The 22,625-nt window shown below is 39.5% G+C and overlaps 1 protein-coding gene across 1 annotated transcript in view; it reads left to right on the top strand.

The window, feature by feature from the left end:
* The window catches only part of VWA8 (von Willebrand factor A domain containing 8), a 209,711-nt gene that overhangs the window by 93,830 nt on the left and 93,256 nt on the right, over positions 1-22,625 (top strand). The window contains exons 23-27 of the mRNA XM_072135279.1: positions 4,556-4,631; positions 5,360-5,495; positions 12,000-12,119; positions 12,727-12,932; positions 16,788-16,939. Of these exons, the coding sequence (XP_071991380.1) occupies positions 4,556-4,631; positions 5,360-5,495; positions 12,000-12,119; positions 12,727-12,932; positions 16,788-16,939 (690 nt within the window). The remainder of the gene's footprint in view (positions 1-4,555; positions 4,632-5,359; positions 5,496-11,999; positions 12,120-12,726; positions 12,933-16,787; positions 16,940-22,625) is intronic.

Here is a 22,625-nt window from a genome sequence, read left to right on the forward strand (position 1 = left end):
AAAGTATAATACGCAGTGTGGTCGGTATGAATTTTAAATATGTATTTGCACTTGCACTTTATGTTGTTATGGAATCTTGTATGAACCGGCCATTAATGTGCTTTCTATTGGGATTATACTGACTATATATATATATATATATATATATATATATATATATATATATATATATATATATATATACACCGTCCGTGACTGTATACAAGACCAGGATCACCAATGTTTTCACTATCTGTGTTGATTATGTTTAAATGGGTGTTTAAGTCCTAGTGTTTATATTTGTGTATATAGTGTTTATAATATTGTCTTCTTGTACTCAATAAAACTTGATATTTTGGATCTAATTTGATTGTTGATCCTTTTAAGCGCTTATGATATGCTCTACGTAGTCTATCTATAGTTATTCAATTCTATTATATTCAGGCTTTGCAAATTATTCTATATATCTGGTCTTTTGGTATTTATATTAGTTTAATACTACATAGCCCCAGAGCAGATATATAATATATATATATATATATATATATATATATATATATATATATATATATATATACAGGAGACTCGCATTCCCCCAGATCTGACTACACAGGAAACCTTCCCCCTTGAGCTGATAATTAAAGGAGACCCCACTACCCCAGAGCTGACTATACAGGAGACTCCCCCACCAGCGCTGACTATACAGGAGACTCCCTTACCAGCGCTGACTATACAGGAGACTCCCCCACCAGAGCTGACTATACAGGAGATTCCCCAACCAGAGCTGACTATACAGGAGATTCCCCAACCAGAGCTGACTATACAGGAGATTCTCTTACCAGAACTGACTATACAGGAGACTCCCCCACCAGCGCTGACTATACAGGAGATTCCCCAACCAGAGCTGACTATACAGGAGATTCCCCCACCAGAGCTGACTATACAGGAGATTCCCCCACCAGAACTGACCATAATGCATGAGGATGGAGGAAGGTGTGGGGTGGCAAAGATCACAATAAAGCAGCCAGCAACATATGGAGATATACTTTTCTTCCCCAGGAGGATCTCACACTGCAGCCAGGTCCAGCACACAGAACTATACAGGGAGTTTTACAAGGCTTGCAGTGCAGCCAAAGTATGTCTCCAGGGGAATCAGCTTCCCTGAAGAGCCTATGCAGCAGGAAGTACTTGTAAATAACTGGCTAGTGGCATGCAGGGGCGCCGATAGGCCCCAGTACTGTACCCCACCTGGAGGCCACAACACGAAGCTCTGTAGGTTGTGCAACTCAGCCTTGCATGGTAGTTAATAAGTAACAACAAATTAGCCCAAGCAACAAGTCATTACTTTATTATAGAATATTTCATAAATGCAAATATAAAAACAGGTAATAGACTATTAAACTCATTAGTCAAGGAGAGGACAGTAGCACTGCTTACTTTATTGTATGTATGTACCTGGTTAAAGTATAAATGAAAATCTCAATGTCAAACATAAAACAAACTGGGTTTCGGAATAATCTACAATTTTTACAGTACACTAGGACTATGACTGCTGGTGCACCTGTTTTCTTCATTCTGTGCTGGTGATTGACATCTACCATAGAAAAAGAAGAACACAGGTACATCAGAAGATACTGCTAAAACCCCAGGGTATGAAGATAACAGTCGAAAAATTTCTAGAAAATATAAAGTTGTGTCTGGAAAGCTTTACAGCTACCTACACAATGCTGTCTTCACTTACTCTGCGTATCGGGATCTGGTACACCAAGGTGGGCGGCACGGTGGCTGAGTGAGTAGCGCTTCTGCATTGCAGAGCTGGGCTCCTGGGTTCAAATCCCACCCAGGTTTGTATGTTCTCTCCGTGTTTGCGTGGGTTTCCTCCGGGTCCTCCGGTTTCCTCCCACACTCCAAAAAACATACTGGTAGGTTGATTAGATTATGAGCCCCATTGGGGACAAGCTCTGTGCAGCGCTGCGTAATAGTTATACTTATTTGACCAATCCATGTCTTTAAACAGTCCTTGGAATCTTGTAAACTATGAGATATTTCTATCTTGTGTTTAATCTGAGTCCTTGACTTACACTGTGTAATAGGTTATTTTCAGCCTTTGCGGATTGGAATGTTCAGAAGGGAAGAGGTTGTTACACTGCAAACCTCTGGTATAAAACATCAAAAATATTTATTAGAGATTACATAATAAAACATTCAGATTTACTTTTCCTTGCTGGACGTCAGCACAGAGCAGTCATGTTGTTATTTCTGTAACAGATTTAACATGCAGACAGCCAAGTCTGTATTCCGACATTCTTAAATTGAATGTCAAATATAAATACAGATGGGCAAGAGTCTCTTTGGAATTAAAACCTAAAATGCTGTGTACGATCGCTCCCCATCTGTTTATTGAACAACATGCCGAGAAATAGATTGGAAACAGGACGCACTCAGAAGGAACCACAGAAGGAAATACATTATACACATTGCTGAAAATCAACCACAGAAGGAATTACATTTTACACATTGCTTAAAATTGTGCAAAAGATACCCAATGGAAGTCACTGATAAGTCGTTATATTGCTCTATATTCCTGGAAAGCTTTATGTTCCTTTTACTTTTATAAGAGATTTATAGGATTTATAATATTAATATTTATAAGACCCTCCCCCCCCCCCCCCCCCCGAACTATTTGTTCCCACAATGCTCAAAATTATGTTGTTACTTCGGATAGCTTCTACATATCAGAAAATTATATTACTAACGGGCTGGATTGGAATTTAGAAGAATGGCCTAGGAATGGAGAAGTACGAGACATATCTGCTATGCTTCCACATCATTCCTGGCCTAGCAATTGCCACTCTACTATCTTTAAATAGGTAAAAGAGCCCTCAACACCTAGTTAAAGGGGCATTCCCATTTCAGCAAATTAATCTTATTGTTTGCATTATAAAAAAGTTATACAACTTTCTAATACACTTTATGTATCCATTCCTCACGGTTTTCTAGATCTCTGCTTGCTGTTATTCTATAGAAGACTTCTAGGTTTACTTCCAGTGGAGAGAAATCTGACCATGGTCACACAGATGCACGGCTCGTTATAACACACGGCTCTGATTACTCTCTGTGATACTAACGAAGGACAGCAAGCAGAGATTTAGAAAACCGCAAGGAATTGATACAGACAGTATATTGTAAAGTTGTATAACTTTTTATAATACAAACAATAACATCAATTTGCTGAAATGGGACAACCCCTTTAACACTAGTTCCTCAAGGCCCAGCGGTTGAGATATTGAGCATTTTCAGTGTTTTTCCTGGGTGCTTATTATGTGCTAAATCATCATCTTTAGATATTTTAGTATATTTGGGCTCTTTTATCATGGCAATTTAGAAAGGACTATAAGAGCATATAAGATAATTTGTTTCTGGCTACTTGGGAGTAGTTAACTACTGAATGTCAGGGTAGCCCACACACCAGAAAAGGCTATGCATGTCTGATCTTCAGGACTAATTTGTGTCTGAATTAATCCTTGAGTAGTTGTATGGACACTGGTGAATGAGAAACAGTGTGCTTCAGCCGAGGATGTTGGGTCTCATGAGTAACCAATCAGGTGCTAAATCCTGTTTTCTAAGAAGAAATGAAAGGTACACGTTCTAATTCTGGCACTCACCGATCAAAGTGCATTCTTTATTCCAGAACTTTAAAATACATTGTTGCGGGCGGCAGGATTAAGCGCTAGTGTAGCGCATAACGGACCGTCGCCTTTTGCTAGTCTCCTGCAGTCTTGTTCCCTCCCGCAATGATGTATTTTAAAATTCTGGAATAAAGAATTAACTTTTATCGGTGAGTGCCAGCTCTATTCTTCCTTCTTCCGGATTGTTTGTTGCACCTATATGGACGTTTTTTGAGCTAAGAACACCATTTTTGTTATTTCCATGTTTGATGCCTCATATTAGCATGTTGCATGCTGAAAACACTAACGGATATATTCATGAAAAGGTTTTTATGTAGTGCCCCTCCTTCTTCTGTTTTACACGTTCTAATTCCATTTGAATCCACATTCTGGTGCTGTACCATTCCTACTTGTTCTTATACCAATATATACTGTTGTGGTAAGAGCCTAGCCCTACACAATTCCATTAACTACATTGGAGAATTCAGCTTGCATACCCAGGCAGATTTCTATCTTTTATTTATAAACGGAAAGATCAAGCAGCACCCTCTGTGTATTATCCAAATGGGTGCAAGTGTCCTAGGGCCGGGCCACGGGTCCTCCAAACACGGGTCCTCCATTTAAGATTTCCTGGTCCTGGATTTCGTGGACCAAGCATAAAACAGCTTAACTGAACTTGACATGCTGAGTTACCGGAAGAAACTCAGTTATGTACAAGTGGCCTGAAAAAAGGAAACACGTGAAAATTCGATCATTTACCAGAATCTATTGTAAACTAATACTTTAATTAAATTAAACTAAATTGTATGAAAATATTTTCATTCTAAGGTAGTATTTATGTTGAAGAATCCAGATGATTACTGATGTGAAGATCATATTTGATGTTTATGATTACATTTGCTTTTCAGGGACACAACTGTGCAGAGCCTGACGCTGCAGCCATCTGTGAAGGAGGGGATTATAGTATATGAAGATTCTCCCCTGGTAGGTGTCCTGCAATTTTCCCACTATTTCTGAAGTATTCAGCGTAATGTATGACCGAATCAGTTTGAGAAGATGTTAGAAGTGTTGTTTTTTTTAAAAAATCCTTTTGGCTACTGAACTCCTTTATCAAATAGTTTTTGTAAATTTCCCCCAGCTTTCATACTTTTATTTGTTATTTCAAAGAAGAAAATTTCTGAAGAGATCAAATTTAAATATTTTTTTTAAGATTTTGAGGCAAAAAAGGGTCAACAAACCCTTCCACGTACAAAATATAGTAAATTGCTGTTTACGCACAGCAATTTACTATATTTTGTACATACTATAATCCTACCGTAGAATTCAATATACAGGCAGTCCCCGGGTTACATACAAGATAGGGTCTGAAGGTTTGTTCTTAAGTTGAATTTGTATGTAAGTCGAAACTGTATATTTTATAATTGTAGATCCAGACAAAAAAAAATTTGGGCCCTAGTGACAATTGGAGTTTAAACATTTTTTGCTGTAATGAGACCAAGGATTATCAATAAAGCTTCATTACAGACACCTTACAGCTGATCATTACAGTCTGGGACTATAGTAAAGCATCCAGAAAGGTCACCAGAGGTCAGAGGGGCCTGTCTGTAACTATGAGTTGTCTGTAAGTCGGGTGTCCTTAAGTAGGGGACCGCCTGTATTCAATAAGTATAAACTAAAGAAATGTATTTTTACTTTTATTTTTTTTTGTTTAGGTTAAAGCTGTGAAGAAGGGTCATATCCTGGTTATTGATGAGGCAGACAAAGCCCCTACTAATGTGACATGTATTCTGAAGACCTTGGTAGAAAGTGGGGAAATGATTCTATCAGATGGAAGGAGACTTGTAGCCAGTAAGTATGTTACATTGTAAAGAAGGCATGTTCTTCACACAACTCACAAAGATTTCTTAAAAGAAATTTACAAAAATCACTCATGATAAACCACTTAGTCATAGATCCAGGCACTATGACTGTGGTAATCTTCTTGGGGGTGTTGGCAAACCCTTCCATGCTGTAGCTTCACTGGTTGTTACACTGTGCAGGAGCGTTTTTCAACCTTCCACCTGCTCCCTTGGCACCTCCCTCCTTGCACACAAGTGAAAGATGTCTGAAGATTAGCACAGTCATGGTGCCTGGGTCTATGAGTAAGTGCCCCTGTTTATCATGGTTGAGTTTGATGCTAGAACCTGTCACCACACCAACCTTCCCAAGCCCACAAACCTTCTTCTGTAATCTGTATGTTTTTTGTTTTTTTTGTGTGCATATTTCTAGGTTGAAGAATAAATGCTAAATCAACTTTTTTTCTTTTGTAGGATGCATTCAGGTAACCATGCAGTCAGTTTGCTCTGTCCACTCCATGCATCTGCCTCCTTATTGTGAAATAATTCTCCCGCTATCTGGAGATATTGCTCAACTTCTAGAATGCAAAGTGGCGCATGCGCAGTGCAACTTTGAAGCTGAGGCAGTACGATCAGTGATGGTTTTGAGATCACAGGCGCACTGTGCATGCACGAGATCTCCAAATAGCCAGAAAATGAAGTCGCAATCAGGAGACAGGGCTGGAACTCTAGATGCTTGGAGTGTCCAGAGCAAACTGGCTGCAGGAGGCGGGGTTGCCTGACTGCAGGAGGCAGAGTTTCTTTACTGCCTGACTGCATGGTACAAAAGAATAAAAGTTGAATGCTGCAACCTAAAAATATGCTAAAAACACCTCCAGGAGACGTACTGGTGGTGACAGGTTCCTTTTAATGATGAAAGGGGACCAGTGTCTTAGTATACTATATAAAAAAGAAAAGCAAAAACAATCGTTTCATGTTTGTAAATTATGGATGTAAATGGCAAGTGACATTGTAGCAAAATTTGCATAAATAAATTGGAAAAGAGAATACAAGAATCCTTGTAATACCATATATCATATCAGAGGAAAGCGCTTCCTTGTCCATTTACTTGTCACCCTCCCTTCTTTACTCCCAATTTTTTTTAAACTTTATCTGTTGAATTCTTAAATGGATATAACTCACTGATGCATTGTATTACCGTATTTTTCGGCCTATATATGAACTTATACAGAAATGTACTACAGACAAGATGTTCTGTACATTTACCAGTGTTTAATAGCTCCATCCCCAGAAATGTCCTGCACCTTCCCACACAGTATACAGGGTCCCTAGCTCCTGAAGTGCCCTGGCACCACAACTAACATTGTGCCCATCCTGCCCTCCCCTAGCACGGAGAGACCGGAGCTGCCATAGTGCCGACCACTAGGCAATCATCATAATCATCAGTAAGAAATCCCCCATACCTGCCAGCCCTGTAACAGGGGAAAGAGAAGGAGCCACAGGGAACCCCACAGGAATAACACTCTGGCTGAGGAGGGAAGGAGAAGGGGCAGAGGGAGACCGCTTAACCCCTGCTGCATCACCCTGCATTAACCCCCAGCAGCCCATACCTCTGAGATCGGAGCTCTCTGACACGCTGAAGACAAGTTTCCCGGGAAGTGTAGCTGGCTTGAACTGTGCACAGGTCATTTTTAGGTACTGCATTTGATCCTGTGCCTTATACTCCAGTGCGCCTTGTATATGAACCTAGATGTCTTAGCAGGCATTTATTAGAGGTGAGCCTTATACTCCAGTGCGCCTTATAGGCCGAAAAATACGGTACATAAAAGCTGTATGCAGAAGGTAGGGGGAGCAGTGAGTCACAGCAGCTAGATCTCCACCCACCAGCACAGAGAACTTTGCAAACTAGAGCTACAGACTGCGGAGAGAATAGGTCCTAAACAAAAAGATTACCCATCACATAATAGCCAGAAAGACTGTTGCTCCTCACTCTCTGTACAGTCTCTGTGCCTTTGCTATTAACAATAAATCTTTATTTATATAACACCATCATTTTCTGCTGCACTTTACAGGTTTTTGGCTACATTTGAACAATCAGTTATGAAAGAATATGAATGAGGGCCAGAGCTTACAAATCCTATAACCAGTGTATAATAGACAAAACACAGACTAAACTACTAAGAGCCAGCAAACTCCACAGTCTTTCATTATAACTGATCATATGCATTATTGGCAGAACAATCTCATACATCAGTTATCTCTATACCCTAATAAGAAGATTAATATTATAGAGGAATATACTATACTAATATACACTCACCGGCCACTTTATTAAGTACACCTGTCCAACTGCTCGTTAACACTTAATTTCTAATCAGCCAATCACATGGCAGCAACTCAGTGCATTTAGGCATGTAGACATGGTCAAGACAATCTCCTGCAGTTCAAACCGAGCATCAGTATGGGGAAGAAAGGTGATTTGAGTGCCTTTGAACGTGGCATGGTTGTTGGTGCCAGAAGGGCTGGTCTGAGTATTTCAGAAACTGCTGATCTACTGGGATTTTCACGCACAACCATCTCTAGGGTTTACAGAGAATGGTCTGAAAAAGAAAAAACATCCAGTGAGCGTCAGTTCTGTGGGCGGAAATGCCTTGTTGATGCCAGAGGTCAGAGGAGAATGGGCAGACTGGTTCGAGCTGATAGAAAGGCAACAGTGACTCAAATCACCACCCGTTACAACCAAGGTAGGCAGAAGAGCATCTCTGAACGCACAGTACGTCGAACTTTGAGACAGATGGGCTACAGCAGCAGAAGACCACACCGGGTGCCACTCCTTTCAGCTAAGAAAAGGAAACTGAGGCTACAATTTGCACAAGCTCATCGAAATTGGACAGTAGAAGATTGGAAAAACATTGCCTGGTCTGATGAGTCTCGATTTCTGCTGTGACATTCGGATGGTAGGGTCAGAATTTGGGGTCAACAACATGAAAGCATGGATCCATCCTGCCTTGTATCAACGGTTCAGGCTGGTGGTGGTGGAGTCATGGTGTGGGGAATATTTTCTTGGCACTCTTTGGGCCCCTTGGTACCAATTGAGCATCGTTGCAACGCCACAGCCTACCTGAGTATTGTTGCTGACCATGTCCATCCCTTTATGACCACAATGTACCCAACATCTGATGGCTACTTTCAGCAGGATAATGCACCATGTCATAAAGCTGGAATCATCTCAGACTGGTTTCTTGAACATGACAATGAGTTCACTGTACTCAAATGGCCTCCACAGTCACCAGATCTCAATCCAATAGAGCATCTTTGGGATGTGGTGGAACGGGAGATACGCATCATGGATGTGCAGCCGACAAATCTGCGGCAACTGTGTGATGCCATCATGTCAATATGGACCAAAATCTCTGAGGAATGCTTCCAGCACCTTGTTGAATCTATGCCACGAAGAATTGAGGCAGTTCTGAAGGCAAAAGGGGGTCCAACCCGTTACTAGCATGGTGTACCTAATAAAGTGGCCGGTGAGTGTATTAACAGTGTCTCCTGTTAAAATACATTTTTTGACCTCTTCACGCTCCACAACATACTATAAAGGCTCAGAGATCGTAATGCAACTGCGGCATTTAAAGCAGGGGTGATTATCATTACTATTGCAACAATGAGCTAAGACCCCAGGGCTGTCCATAGTAAATGCCTGTAAATACAGAAAACCAATGTTCGATTTTTAAAGTCCTGTAACATCAAAATAAAATATATAGACATTTGAATAATGTTGAAAACATAAACAGGAGACATATAGGAAATGTTTTTAGTAACAAATTTCGGTGGTAAAACTAACTGTCTAAAAACAGGATAATTTTGAATTTTGAAAATGAGAAACTTCTGAAAAAATGTGCTATTTTTTTTTAATACATAAAAGAAAAACTTATCAGCCAAAATTTACCACTAACATAAAGTATAACATGACCAAAAAAAAATCACTTTGGTAAGTTAAAGTTTTTATAAGTTTAACCATATGAAGGGACGCATGTCAGATTACAAAAAATGGGGCTGAGCCTTTATTTTCAACTGTCAGCTGCTTCCTCTCATCCACCTGATGTTGACAGACCACAGCTATAAACAATTACAGGCCTTCAAGTGGCCTTTCCACAAATCACATGTGAATTTGATATTTGTTACTTTTGAACTCATAATTCATTTTCTGAATTGTATAGATTATTATGTACAGTATTGTATTTTTTGCACCTGATTACTGGAGAAGTCATCTTGCCTGATTTTATGTACTAGTGCTCAGGGCATGCACTGTGACCGGTATAGAGACCATTGTGTATGGAAGGGTAAGGGAATAAATGTTCTGATCATCTGTTGTGTATGGTAAGACCTTATTATAACATATTATCAACAAATGGTTGTTGCTTTTCATTGTAATCGCCCCTTCTTAATGAGATAACTTCTGAAAAGTGTTCTCTATGGAAAAGAAAGTATTAACCCATTACGGAGCTCAGGGATCTGTGTGTAGGATTTTTTTCAAAACCAACAAAATGTATTTTATATAATGTATTTAAATACTCATAGAAAAATTCCATAAATATAGCCAACACAAATTCAGATCCACTGCATCTACAGTAAATAGTGAAGTTTGTTAAATAATATTATCACATTCATGGGATAGTTAAGATGCTGTGTGTGTAAATTCTGTTTAACGTACAGTGAATTTACTTCGCCATATATCACTCCTACAGGGGCGCAACTTTTCATAAGACTTTACTTAATCAATCATTACCACTTGCCCTCTTATTTTGGCCCAAATTATACCCCCTCCTACTTTGCTAATTTGCTTTTCTCTCTGGAATACGGTACAAGAAACTTACTGGGGGAACAGATGACAGAAGCTCTATGCAGGGGAGCAGGGAGTCAAAAGAGCTAAGACTCCAGTCTCTGGGTTACATACAAGATAGGTTCTTCTTGTTTGTTTTTAAGTTGAATTTGTATGCAAGTCGGAACTGTATATTTTATAATTGTAACAGTGTCCAAAACAAAACTGTCAAAAGCTTCAAAAATGTGGAACAAAACATGTTAGATAGTTTCTGGAAAATGAAAAAATGGAAAATGACTCCAAAATCATGCTGCTTTTTGCTAACCTTACACCCCCTATGCAATTTGGGCTGTGAATTACTGTTTTTTCCTGTCTCATTTAAGCCAGAATGTGCTTTACTGCACTTCTTACTTTCCTTCAGCCTTTGGATAGACTTCCACTTCTCCACAGTAATCCTTATGCGATGCAATGAACTTAATGAATGTGAAATCCCTGGATTACTGTATGGTAATAAAAGTACATCTAATGCTACATGTCAGAGAGTAAACATCAACAATAGCAGATGTAGTACTTAGAAATGTACAAGCTAAAGCTGGAAACAAGCAGGGTTTACTCCGGAGAGTTGTTTCACTGTAATCTTCTTGGAATGGAGGCACAAATTGGTGACAAAGTCAGAGAGGCTGCGAATTACTGAATAATGTGACATTAGAGTAAGTGAATTCAAAATACGGATATCTAATAGCATTTCAACAGACAATAAAATATATGTCATATAAAGAAGATCTACTAGCACAGTCTTTTTATAAATATACACTCAGTAGGGAACATTTGTTCATACACTGCACCTTTGTGTGTCAGCATATTATGAAAGCTCCACTCCGCCGCCGCCACCACCATATACATCAGGATACTTCAGCCACCCAATGGCTGCGCTGATGAACAAATCTACCAGGCATAGTATTGCGTTATCACCAGCGTAAATGCCCTGTACTGGGCCGCTCCACCGCAGGTCATGCATCCATCACTCCATTTCACACCAAGTGGCATAGAGCGTAAAATTATTATTATTTCAGGGCTTGTATGTCAGAAAATTGGAGTACACGCCCTTATAAATGTTCCCCAGTAGATTTTGGTTGTATCAGGTTCTTTGTGTTCCAGATTTCCTTAAGTAAAGGGTGAAAAACCTTCCAGAAATACTTTTATGAATATTTAGAGCCACTGGAACCACTAGATCTGATTATAAAGTTGTGTGGCCTATAATGGTCAGTAAAACAGCACCATATTTTTTCTCTAGCCCTTGCCCTACCAATAAAGTTGTTGCTATTTGTTGTGGCACCCTTAGTGCCCATTATGCTGCTGTCAGATGGGCAGTGCCATGTTGTGTTAACCAGTCCAAGACCCACCTATCTCAAAATAAGGAGACTTTGCTTTGCTTAATTTGCTTTTTGGGGCAGATATTCACATTGCTCATTGCTTGGGAATGGCAAGGCTAGAGGAAAGTATTCAGTTTGCCAGAACCCGGAAGTGGCATATATATCGATATGCAAGGAGTTGGTGAAAGGTCTCTCTTTTACTTCATAATGCCTTTCTTTATTTTTGTAAAATTGTTAAAACAAATATAATTTTGTTATATTTTTGTAACTTTCTCATTTAACTAATAAATTACAGTCACTTTAAAATGTTTTTTTTTTACAGATCTATCAGAACACAGGAGAAGTGAAAATGTGATTGCCATTCACCCAGATTTCAGAATGATAGTCTTGGCTAATAGACCTGGGTTTCCATTCTTGGGAAATGATTTCTTTGGTGCATTAGGTAAGTAATCTTAAAAAAATCCCCTTTTATGAGAAATTTCCTTTTATTTTATGTAATAAACTAAAGATCCCCCCTGGAATCTTGTATCTACTAAGAGATTCTGACCTGGCAGAGATTTCTGCTATAGTACTATAGCTGGTTTTCTGGCAAAGATGTATAGTACAGTAAATCCGGCGGGCTGGAGCATTTAAGCCTGTGCCCGCTTGCCCTGTCACACCCATAGTGGGTGCAGGGTGGGAATTTTCTGAAACTGGTGGGGATGGGAAGATTTTCATGCCTTCTCCACCAATAAATAATAATAATAATAAATCACCCCCGATATATATCCATCCACCAAAAGCCAGTACCTGAACAGATTTTACTTGTGCTGTTGTGATACATTAGACCAGAACTACTTCTGCTCTAGAAGTTTTGTGGCAGAAAAGAATTACACTCTTACATTTTATTCAAACTACCCGTACTTGACCGGTGATTAAAAGCAAATTGCCACCATAAAAATTCAGTCCAATCTGCAGGCAGATTTATGCACAAACTATAATATCCCACAATAAGATAAATGTTTTCTAGTGTTGTTCTATTAGACATTTAATCAGGACTTTTCTTTCAGGGGATATATTCAGTTGCCATGCAGTGGATAATCCAGTACCCCAGTCTGAACTGGCTATGCTAAGACAATATGGACCAAATGTGCCTGATGCCATATTGCAGAAACTTGTAGCTGCATTTGGAGAGCTTAGGAGTATGGCAGACCAAGGGATTATCTCATATCCATATTCAACCAGAGAGGTTGTTAACATTGTGAAACACCTGGAGGTAAGTACATGGAGTTCACAAAACTCGTGACATTGGAAGTTAATTAGCTTGAAAATACGACATGTCCATCACAGTTGTTATTTTTTTTTTCTCAATGGTTGTGTGCTACATGGGAAGGTAGCCTCATTAAAGGGAAGCTGTCATCAGGAAGGTTATTTTAACCTGCTGACAGGTGCCAATAGCTTTTCCCATGATTTTATCAGCATTTTGACTGGAGTCCTCTCTTTTAAAACATTTATTAATATTACCTGGCTCCCTACCAGCAGGATCAAGCAAGTCCCAGGGGAAGGGAGTTCCCTTTTCCTCACTGTATCCTCTATTCCTCTACGTTCATAACTCTCCCTACTGCTCTCCCCTGTTCACTACCCCCCCCCCCCCCCCTCACGTCCTCTCACTGCAAGAGAGAGCTGTAGGGCTCTGGATGGCTCTGGATAATCAGGGACTTTTATCAATGGCTATACACAAGAGCAATTTATTATTTAGAACAGGCAACTGAGAGCATGGCTAATGAAAAGGCTCCACGGATAGATAGACTGCCTATTGAAGTCTATAAGGTTATTTACATCAGTGGTGGGAGACGCTGTGTCCTGTTATGAAGCTCTTATTATTGTATTACCAGGAGGGGAAGGCGGCACAGTTGCCTCCTTTGTATAGGCCAGTGTCCCTTCTTAATACAGATGGCAAAAAGTTATTGGCAAAACTTTTAGCCAGTAGGTTGACAATGGTTGTGGAAACAGTAGCACATTGCAATCAATCTGGTTTTATACTATCCAAATCGACGGCAATAAATCTTAGAAGATTAGATTTGAATTTGAAGGCGATTTCAGAGGCTGCAGTTGTCTTCTAAGACGCCACAAAAACCTGGTAATATAAATTGGGGTTTGGCCCAAATCTTATTCACTGGGTACAACCCAGAGGCTAAAATAAGGGTGAATGGAGAGGTGTCTGAAGTTCACCTGCCCTAACTCTTCTCTGCTATTTGCGCTGGCCATTGAGCCCTTAGCATGTATAATTCAGGGTTCAGATATGGCATTAGCGAATATCCCTAAATGCGAACGACATTCTGGTGTTTCTCCCGGATGTGAACTGCTCCGTTCCTATAGTGATGGAATTAATTTTGAGGTTTGGGGAATTTTCCGGGTTGTGCATTAACTGCATTACTAAGAAGGTGACAGATTTTATATTTCTGAATCTTACCCCAATGTTGAGTGAGATGCGTTTCCAGATATCAGTTTGGCTCTGGCCTTTGTAGGGTGTGGGAATCTGCTTAAAGGGCACCTACCACCACAAATCTACCTATAAAGGTAGATTGGGTGTTAGGTGCATCAATGGGACGTGAGGATAGCCCTTTTAAGGGCTAATCCTCACGTCCCCTCACTTTTTTGGTAACTTTTATTCCACATATATTTAAATTTACTTATGCGGCTACCGGGGCGTGGAGCGTCCGGCGACCCTGCCGCCTGCGCATGCGCAGAAGAGCAGGCCCGCGCCTGCGCGGTCACTGCTCCGAAACAGGCGCGGGCCTGCTCTTCTGCGCATGCGCAGACGGCAGGGTCGCCGGACGAGGGCGCGCAGCTACGCGGAGCTGCGCGCCGAAGATGGGTGAGTAGGAGGGGTAAAGTGGGTACCGGGGCGTGGAGTAGCCGCCTCATGTAATCTCATATGCGGCTACTCCACGCCCCGGTAGCCGCATAAGTAAATTTAAATATATGTGGAATAAAAGTTACCAAAAAAGTGAGGGGACGTGAGGATTAGCCCTTAAAAGGGCTATCCTCACGTCCCATTGATGCACCTAACACCCAATCTACCTTTATAGGTAGACTTGTGGTGGTAGGTTTCCTTTAAGTGATGGTTCTCGTCAGAATGCCTATAAATGCATTTTTAAAATCAACATGGGAGAGGCTGTTGGAACCTGTCATCAGGTAAAAATAACCTTCCTGATGACAGGTTCCTTTTAAGCTTGGTGCAATCTATGACCCCAGAGGTGTTTGGACTGGATCAATATTCACCATACTATCTATATTATTTGTAATAACTTATGTTATGTGTTTCAGGAAAGTATTGAATCCTTATGACATTACAGTTTAGATGAAAATAATTATCGTGTGGGGCTTTTCCTACAGTTCCCAACCAAAGAAACCCAAGACACATCCAAGACCACATATAAAAGAGGAACAACAAATAGAAAATACAGTGCCCAAATCAGGTCACAGTGTATACTAACAAAATATATGTGGAGACCCACTCCTGCTACACTGAATCCAATAGCCAGATCCCCTAGTACAGTGGTGGCGAACCTATGGCACTTGTGCCAGAGGCGGCACTCAGAGCCCTTTCTGTGGGCACTCGGGCCATCACCCCAGCACATCAGACAGAACTGTTAGTGCTTTAATTTTTGGTTGGCACCTCACAATAAATAAGGGGGGGTTTGGGTTGCAGTTTGGGCACTCGGCCACTTAAAGGTTCGCCATCACTGCCCTAGTATAAATCAGCAGAAATCCTGCTAGATAGACAAAATCACCAGGGTTGGCAGTTTGAAAGTATATGTATACAGACCAAAGGAGCCGATCCCCGACACGTGTTTCACATAGGACGCTTTGTCAAGGGTACATTTTTTATTTTAAGTCATTGTGAGGAATTCAGGAGTTTTCTACTATAATGGTGTGCGGGTTGGAAATAGCCCAAAACTGTTGGGGATGGGGAGATTCATATGGTTTTTCTGCTAGAAAACTGGCGGAGAAGCCTTAATGAATCTGCCCCATTGTATTGTGCTTTCAACATGTGGCCACAGACCACAATAACTATGTAATGCTCCTCAGCAAGCGCTATAACTATGGTGCCATCTCCTGCACTAAAGATGGCAAGCAGAGAAGGACAAGTTCTTGTGCAAACTCATATCCAACAGTTTTATGTTTTTCTTAAAGGCTTTATTATAAGAATTTTTACCAATGTTATGTAACAGAAGTATACAGTTTTGTTTTAATGTGCACGGCTATAGGGAACCTCTTGCTGAATGTGACTGTTCATAAAATAGCTACACACACAAGGTATTAGAAGGTTATGAGTGTCAATATGGCATTGCAGAAAATTCTTTTTTTTTATTTACTTTTTTTCTGTAGGGATTAAGACATAACAAAATTAATTTATAAAAATGTTGTCTTTGTTATCGTACTGACCCAGAGAATAAAGGGGATCTGCCATTTGCTCAGTGAATACATCTCTGTAAATGTAAAAATAAAAAAAGTTATGGCAGGGAGTGAAAATTAGCAATGCCATAATTAAGAAAGGCAGGGGAAAAAGAAGAAAGTAGGAACATATTTATTTAATAAAGGATATTGCAGAGTTTACCATTATTATCTACACTATTTATTTATGCCATTTTGTTTACTCTCACTGAAGTAACAAATATTTTAAATTGACATTACTTATTTCTATATACGTAAGTAATAAGCTTAGCTCTGACCATTATAGAACTGGTATTTTAGGCTTTTTTTTCTGCAATCTTCCACTGCCCTGGCTTTTTTTTTCTAACATTTAGCTAGTATAAGGTCCCTTGTCCACAAGCGTTTTTCTCATCATCGGATTGCTCTGACACATAGTCTATTCTAGCATTATGTATCCCAATTTTTTTTCCACGGACTGTTTCTGCAATGTGATCCTAACTGAGAAAAACACAGCATTTCCTACTCTGTTCTGAGTCTTGAGAATTTAGTGGGTTTGTGACAGCACTAGGATGCCATTATAGTGTGGTCCGGTTTTCTACAAGTGTTTGAAGGAATTTTCATTTCAGTGTATATTTAGCATATTTACATGTACTTCTAATATATATTATGTTTCATATTTATCTCCAATCAGAAATTTCCCAATGAGGGGCTGGCAAATGTTGTCCGTAATGTCTTTGACTTTGACTCCTACAACCAAGAAATGCGTGAAATCTTGATTAACTCCTTACACAAGCATGGGATCCCAATAGGAGCCAAACCATCCAGCGTCCAACTTGCTAAGGAGTAAGGATTAATTATGTTTTATAAACATTGTTATTAGTAATGTTTTATTGACTAGGATATATTACTATAGAACATGGAAGGAGAGTTTCTTGTCATTGTGTACATGTTAGTAACTATTCCTAATAAAACAAAGCAGTTGCTTTTCTTAATGTGTCTGCTTTTGTGCTTCTTTGTTTCTGAAGAGAATATCAGAGAAATAAAGATCTTTCTATACTGGAATGCTCTTTAACACTTCTAATCAGTGTGCCTTTGGACTGGATATTGCCCTGACAGCTTCTCCTTCCTTTTAGACCACTGATCGGACCTTATGGGCCGCATACCTTTCTTATATGGACAATTTAGTTAAAGGGATTGGTCACTGTAAGCACATTCTAGCAATTGTTTGTGTAATGAAAAGTTATACAAATTTACAATATACTCTCCCTATCAATCTGCTTGCTGTAATGCAACAGGAAATTTATTGTTGAAATATGGCATATGCATGTTTAATTTTTGTAACTATACTTACAAAAAGAACACAAATTTTTGCCCAACTGATTACTATATATTTCCTACGTTAGGAGGGGACTGGGGTTGTTTTGCTCCAAAATTTGCAACTTTTTGCATTGCCACACGTTCTAAATCAGACTTCAACATATGGATTCCAGTGATTAATTAAGTACATGATAGGAGATTTTAAAAGTGACAAGGATAGGGATTAGTCACAAACAATTTTAAGTCAATTATCAAATGTGACAATTTACGGTAGCAACATGAAAATTCATGAAAACGGTCACAACAACAAATATAAATTCACCCCATTGTGTGTCACTGATTAACCACTCCTGGAATCATTGGCTAGAATGACCCCACCCCCAGTAAAATGGCAGGACAACCAGGAGGTGCAACGAAATGGGCAAATCATGCTATTTTTATTTTCAAATACAATTGAAACTAATCTGATTTAAGGCAGCAATGATGTCGCTATCAGATTACTAATTGAACAACAGCCATCATAGTCAATAGTGTTCAAGTTGTGCAAGAAATCAAATTGACTCCATGGGCTCCCCACCCCCCTCTGCCGCATTGAATATATCAGTAGTTCCCGCTTTCTGTATCCATGTATCAGACAAATGGTTGTGCCAGAGGACACTTTGATCTGTGGACAAGTAAAGCTCCCATTATAGGTGAAAAGAAATTGCATATACTTTTATAATAAAACCTTTATATTGCTTATTTTACCCCATAATTATTTAACTTTAGTGGCTTTGCTTATTTTAATAGCCTGTCTGTTTCTAGTACCGTATTTTTTGGACTATAAGGCACACAAAAAATCCTTTGATTTTCTCAGAAATCAAAGGTGCGCCTTGAGGTCCAGTGCGCCTTATATATGAACTGTACTTACAGACAACAGCTGCCTTGAACTGTGCACAGGTCTGCCACCTGCTGGTCATTCATTCTTATAATCCGGTACGCCTTATATATGAACCTAGACGTTTTAGCAGGCATTTATTGATGGTGCGCCTTATAGCCCGAAAAATACGGTACTTGCTTTTTTGCAGGTGAAAGAGAACTGATGGTTCCCAGGGCCCTGTTCAGTGGATGTGGTTTCCAGAGGGGAACTACTGCAGCTACATAGACGACCAGTCTCTGTCATTGTGTCCACTCTTGTATCTGTGCAGTTTTGTTGGTTATTTAATAATTTGGAAGCCTGAGAGAAGCAAACAAAGACAACTAGGTTTTGAATACCGTGCAATTGCCAGAATTGGGGGGGGGGGGGGTATCTAGATACCTATGTTGCTGATGCTGAAGATGACAGTAAAGAATGAAACATATTTGGAACATGCTATGCTAAGGATATGATGGCCTACATTTATTAAAGTGTTTATACCTGTTTTCTGTCTGACTTTCCACTGAAAAGAATGTGAAAACTGCTTTCACATGTATTTATAAAGTGTCTGTGGCAGTTTTTTTCCCTGCTGCACTGTGTCTGACAAGACACAATTGTGCACCAAAAGGGGCGTATTAGTGCTCATCCGCCACAATACTGTCCAATGTGCACCACAATTGTGTCCGCTCCACAATTCTGCTGCATGAACAAAGTCCACCTCATTTTCACAGAAGGTTACAGAAGCCCATCACACCTGCACTGTAAATATGCCTTTCAGCCTTCTCTAAGCATTTGCATTACAATATAATTGTGTGTTATAACTTACCTTGCACCCTGAGAGAATCATGTGTAGTCCTATGGGTTGGGCTTTGGTTTGGATGCATTTCAAAAAATAACATGTGACTTATCTGTGTTACTCAGTCCTCAGCTCTTGGCCCCCTAATGTGTGCCCTTGTACAGCTCCTCCCTCCTTTTCAGAGCTCACAGCCTGGTGAGCTGACATCAGTGCGGAAGGGAGGAGCTGTACATGAGCACAAAGGTGGGGACTGAAAGCTGGGGAGTGAGTTGTACAGATAAGTCACACCTTGTTTTTTGAAATGCATCCAAACCAGAGCCAACCCCTAGGACTACACAGAGGATTCTGTTAGGGTGCAAGGTATGTTATAACACACAATTATATTGTAATGCAAATGCTTATAGAAAGCAGTTAGGCATATTTACAGTGCAGATGTGATGGGCTTCTGTAAACTGTCTTTAGTAAAAATGAGGTCCCTGGTGACAGGTTCACTTTGAAGAATGTTCACACCCTGTACACTTCACAGGCGACCTGCATATAGTGCAGTTTGCACTGATTTTGTTAAATGTGGTACGATACGAGGATTGCAGAAATGTGGGTCAGATTGTACAGAAACTCTTCAGTGTGTACATTTTAATCTCTCAATTTATATGCAGCATTTTACTGGCAATTGAATAGCAATTATGCTATAATTTTATCACCAAAAACCTCATATTTGGTGCTTTTCTGCCACTGTGTATCGATTTCACATAGACAATGTTTATGCAAAGTTAGGAAAAACATTCCAGCAAACACAAATGATGGATAGGTGTTTATGAAAGAATCCAAGAATGTGTACTTAATCGTGGAAAATCCTGTTAAGGTGTTTATTATAATATGATGCAGCAGTATGGATTTTTGTTTTATTTTAGGCATCTTCTTATAATAATGATCTCTCTATATCTATCTATCTATCTATCTATCTATCTATATATATATATATATATATATATATATATGAAGGAATAAAAGAAACCAGCGCTTCCGGAGACAGTTGAAGTGTAAAGATGAAAAATGTTTCTTCTTTTATTAAATCCTCTTTAAAAGCATGACACGGCAATGTGCACAACAAGGATACACAGGGTAAAATCCAACATGTTTCGCTCAGACGAGCTTAATCATGGATACAGGTACAAGACAATCTTACCTCTATTTAAACCTCGCGCTGTACCGTGGCGTGTGACGAAACGACCACGCCCCACGATCACATGACAATCACGTGACCGGGTCACCCGGTCGGAACAGCCACACCCCCACGATAAAACAACGGAGGAAATGGTAAGCATAAAACCATAGTTGTAATTGTTAAAAACAACCTGAAAAGCGTTTAATGCGGGAAAAACAGTGCTGCATGCCTATATTAAATCATTACTTAATATCCAATACAAAATATGCAGAGGAATATGTAAGTATATGCTTACGTGGTATACTAACACTCAAAACCCAGATGGAATAACTCATTCGGGAAAATACAAATATATCTCCAAAGAATTATTAGATGGAAAAAATGTATGCTTATACAACAGCCATGACATTGACATTGGTATACGTAAACTCTTAGTAATTCCGGAATATATAGGTATATGCTTACGTGGTATACTCACATTCAAAACCCAGATGGAATAACTCATTCGGGAAAATACAAATAAACCTCCAAAGAATTATTAGATGGAAAATGTGTATGCTTAAACAACAGCCATGGCATTGACATTAGTATACGTAAACTCTTAGTTATTCCGTCTACTGACTATTGATTACTCAGTTGATATCTAGCCAATACCTGAATTCAGGCTTCTATTTATACACGTTATAGGATATAGTGCATAAATGTATCAACTGACTGCAGAGATACATATGACTGACTGCAGAGATACATATGTTATAGACTCTTACACCCTCTAATAACACAAGATTAAATCCTGTCTAAGATTTAAACCAAACGGTTGTGCAGTTTTTAGGAGAAACATCCAATAGGTTTCCCTATTCATCAATTTTTTCTTGTGATCGCCACCCCTAGTTGGTCTTTTTACTTTTTCTATGCCCATCCACTTAAAGGAACTAGTGTCCCCCTGGTGGATATTACGAAAATGTTTGGAAGCCGCAGAGATATTCATTAGATTTGTGTTCCCAATATCTGAGAGATGTTTTCTGATCCTTGTTTTCAATGAATTCGTAGTACATCCTACATACTGCTTTTTACAATCAGTGCATGTGATAAGGTATATCATATATGAAGTATTGCAATTGACGTATGTTAGTACTTTGTAGCTCGTATTTGTTGTGCACGATGTGAAGGTATCTGTTGTGACTAGATAACCACAGACTAGACAGCGTGTATGACCGCATTTGTGGTTGCCTATGTGATGTAACCAGGAATAATTATTGGTGTTATTCTCAGATGAAAATAGGCTTGGAGACACCAGAGACCCAATGGTTGGTGCCTTCCTGGAGCTATATCGTATTCCCTGTTTGAGACATGTTCTCAAATCATTATCTTGTTCCAAAATTGGAAGAAATTTGTTTATTACTTTTTTAATTTGATGAAACTGGTTACTGTATGTTGTGGTGAATGGAATGGGGGTCAGGCCCTCACCTTTCTTTTGTGTAACTCTGTGTGGTTTATCTTCCAACAATGTGGATCTCTGTATGTTACTCAATCTTTTGGGGAGCTCATCCGTATTCGTAGAAATAGCTCTACGGATGAGATATTTCATCAACATCTAGAAAACTGGGAACATAGGCTATTGGAGAGAAAATATAAACCAAAGATTCTATCCTCTGCTAAAAAAAGATTGAGTAACATACAGAGATCCACATTGTTGGAAGATAAACCACACAGAGTTACACAAAAGAAAGGTGAGGGCCTGACCCCCATTCCATTCACCACAACATACAGTAACCAGTTTCATCAAATTAAAAAAGTAATAAACAAATTTCTTCCAATTTTGGAACAAGATAATGATTTGAGAACATGTCTCAAACAGGGAATACGATATAGCTCCAGGAAGGCACCAACCATTGGGTCTCTGGTGTCTCCAAGCCTATTTTCATCTGAGAATAACACCAATAATTATTCCTGGTTACATCACATAGGCAACCACAAATGCGGTCATACACGCTGTCTAGTCTGTGGTTATCTAGTCACAACAGATACCTTCACATCGTGCACAACAAATACGAGCTACAAAGTACTAACATACGTCAATTGCAATACTTCATATATGATATACCTTATCACATGCACTGATTGTAAAAAGCAGTATGTAGGATGTACTACGAATTCATTGAAAACAAGGATCAGAAAACATCTCTCAGATATTGGGAACACAAATCTAATGAATATCTCTGCGGCTTCCAAACATTTTCGTAATATCCACCAGGGGGACACTAGTTCCTTTAAGTGGATGGGCATAGAAAAAGTAAAAAGACCAACTAGGGGTGGCGATCACAAGAAAAAATTGATGAATAGGGAAACCTATTGG

This window comes from Engystomops pustulosus, chromosome 2 (assembly GCF_040894005.1).
Source record: "Engystomops pustulosus chromosome 2, aEngPut4.maternal, whole genome shotgun sequence".
NCBI classification, from domain to species: Eukaryota; Metazoa; Chordata; class Amphibia; order Anura; family Leptodactylidae; genus Engystomops; species Engystomops pustulosus.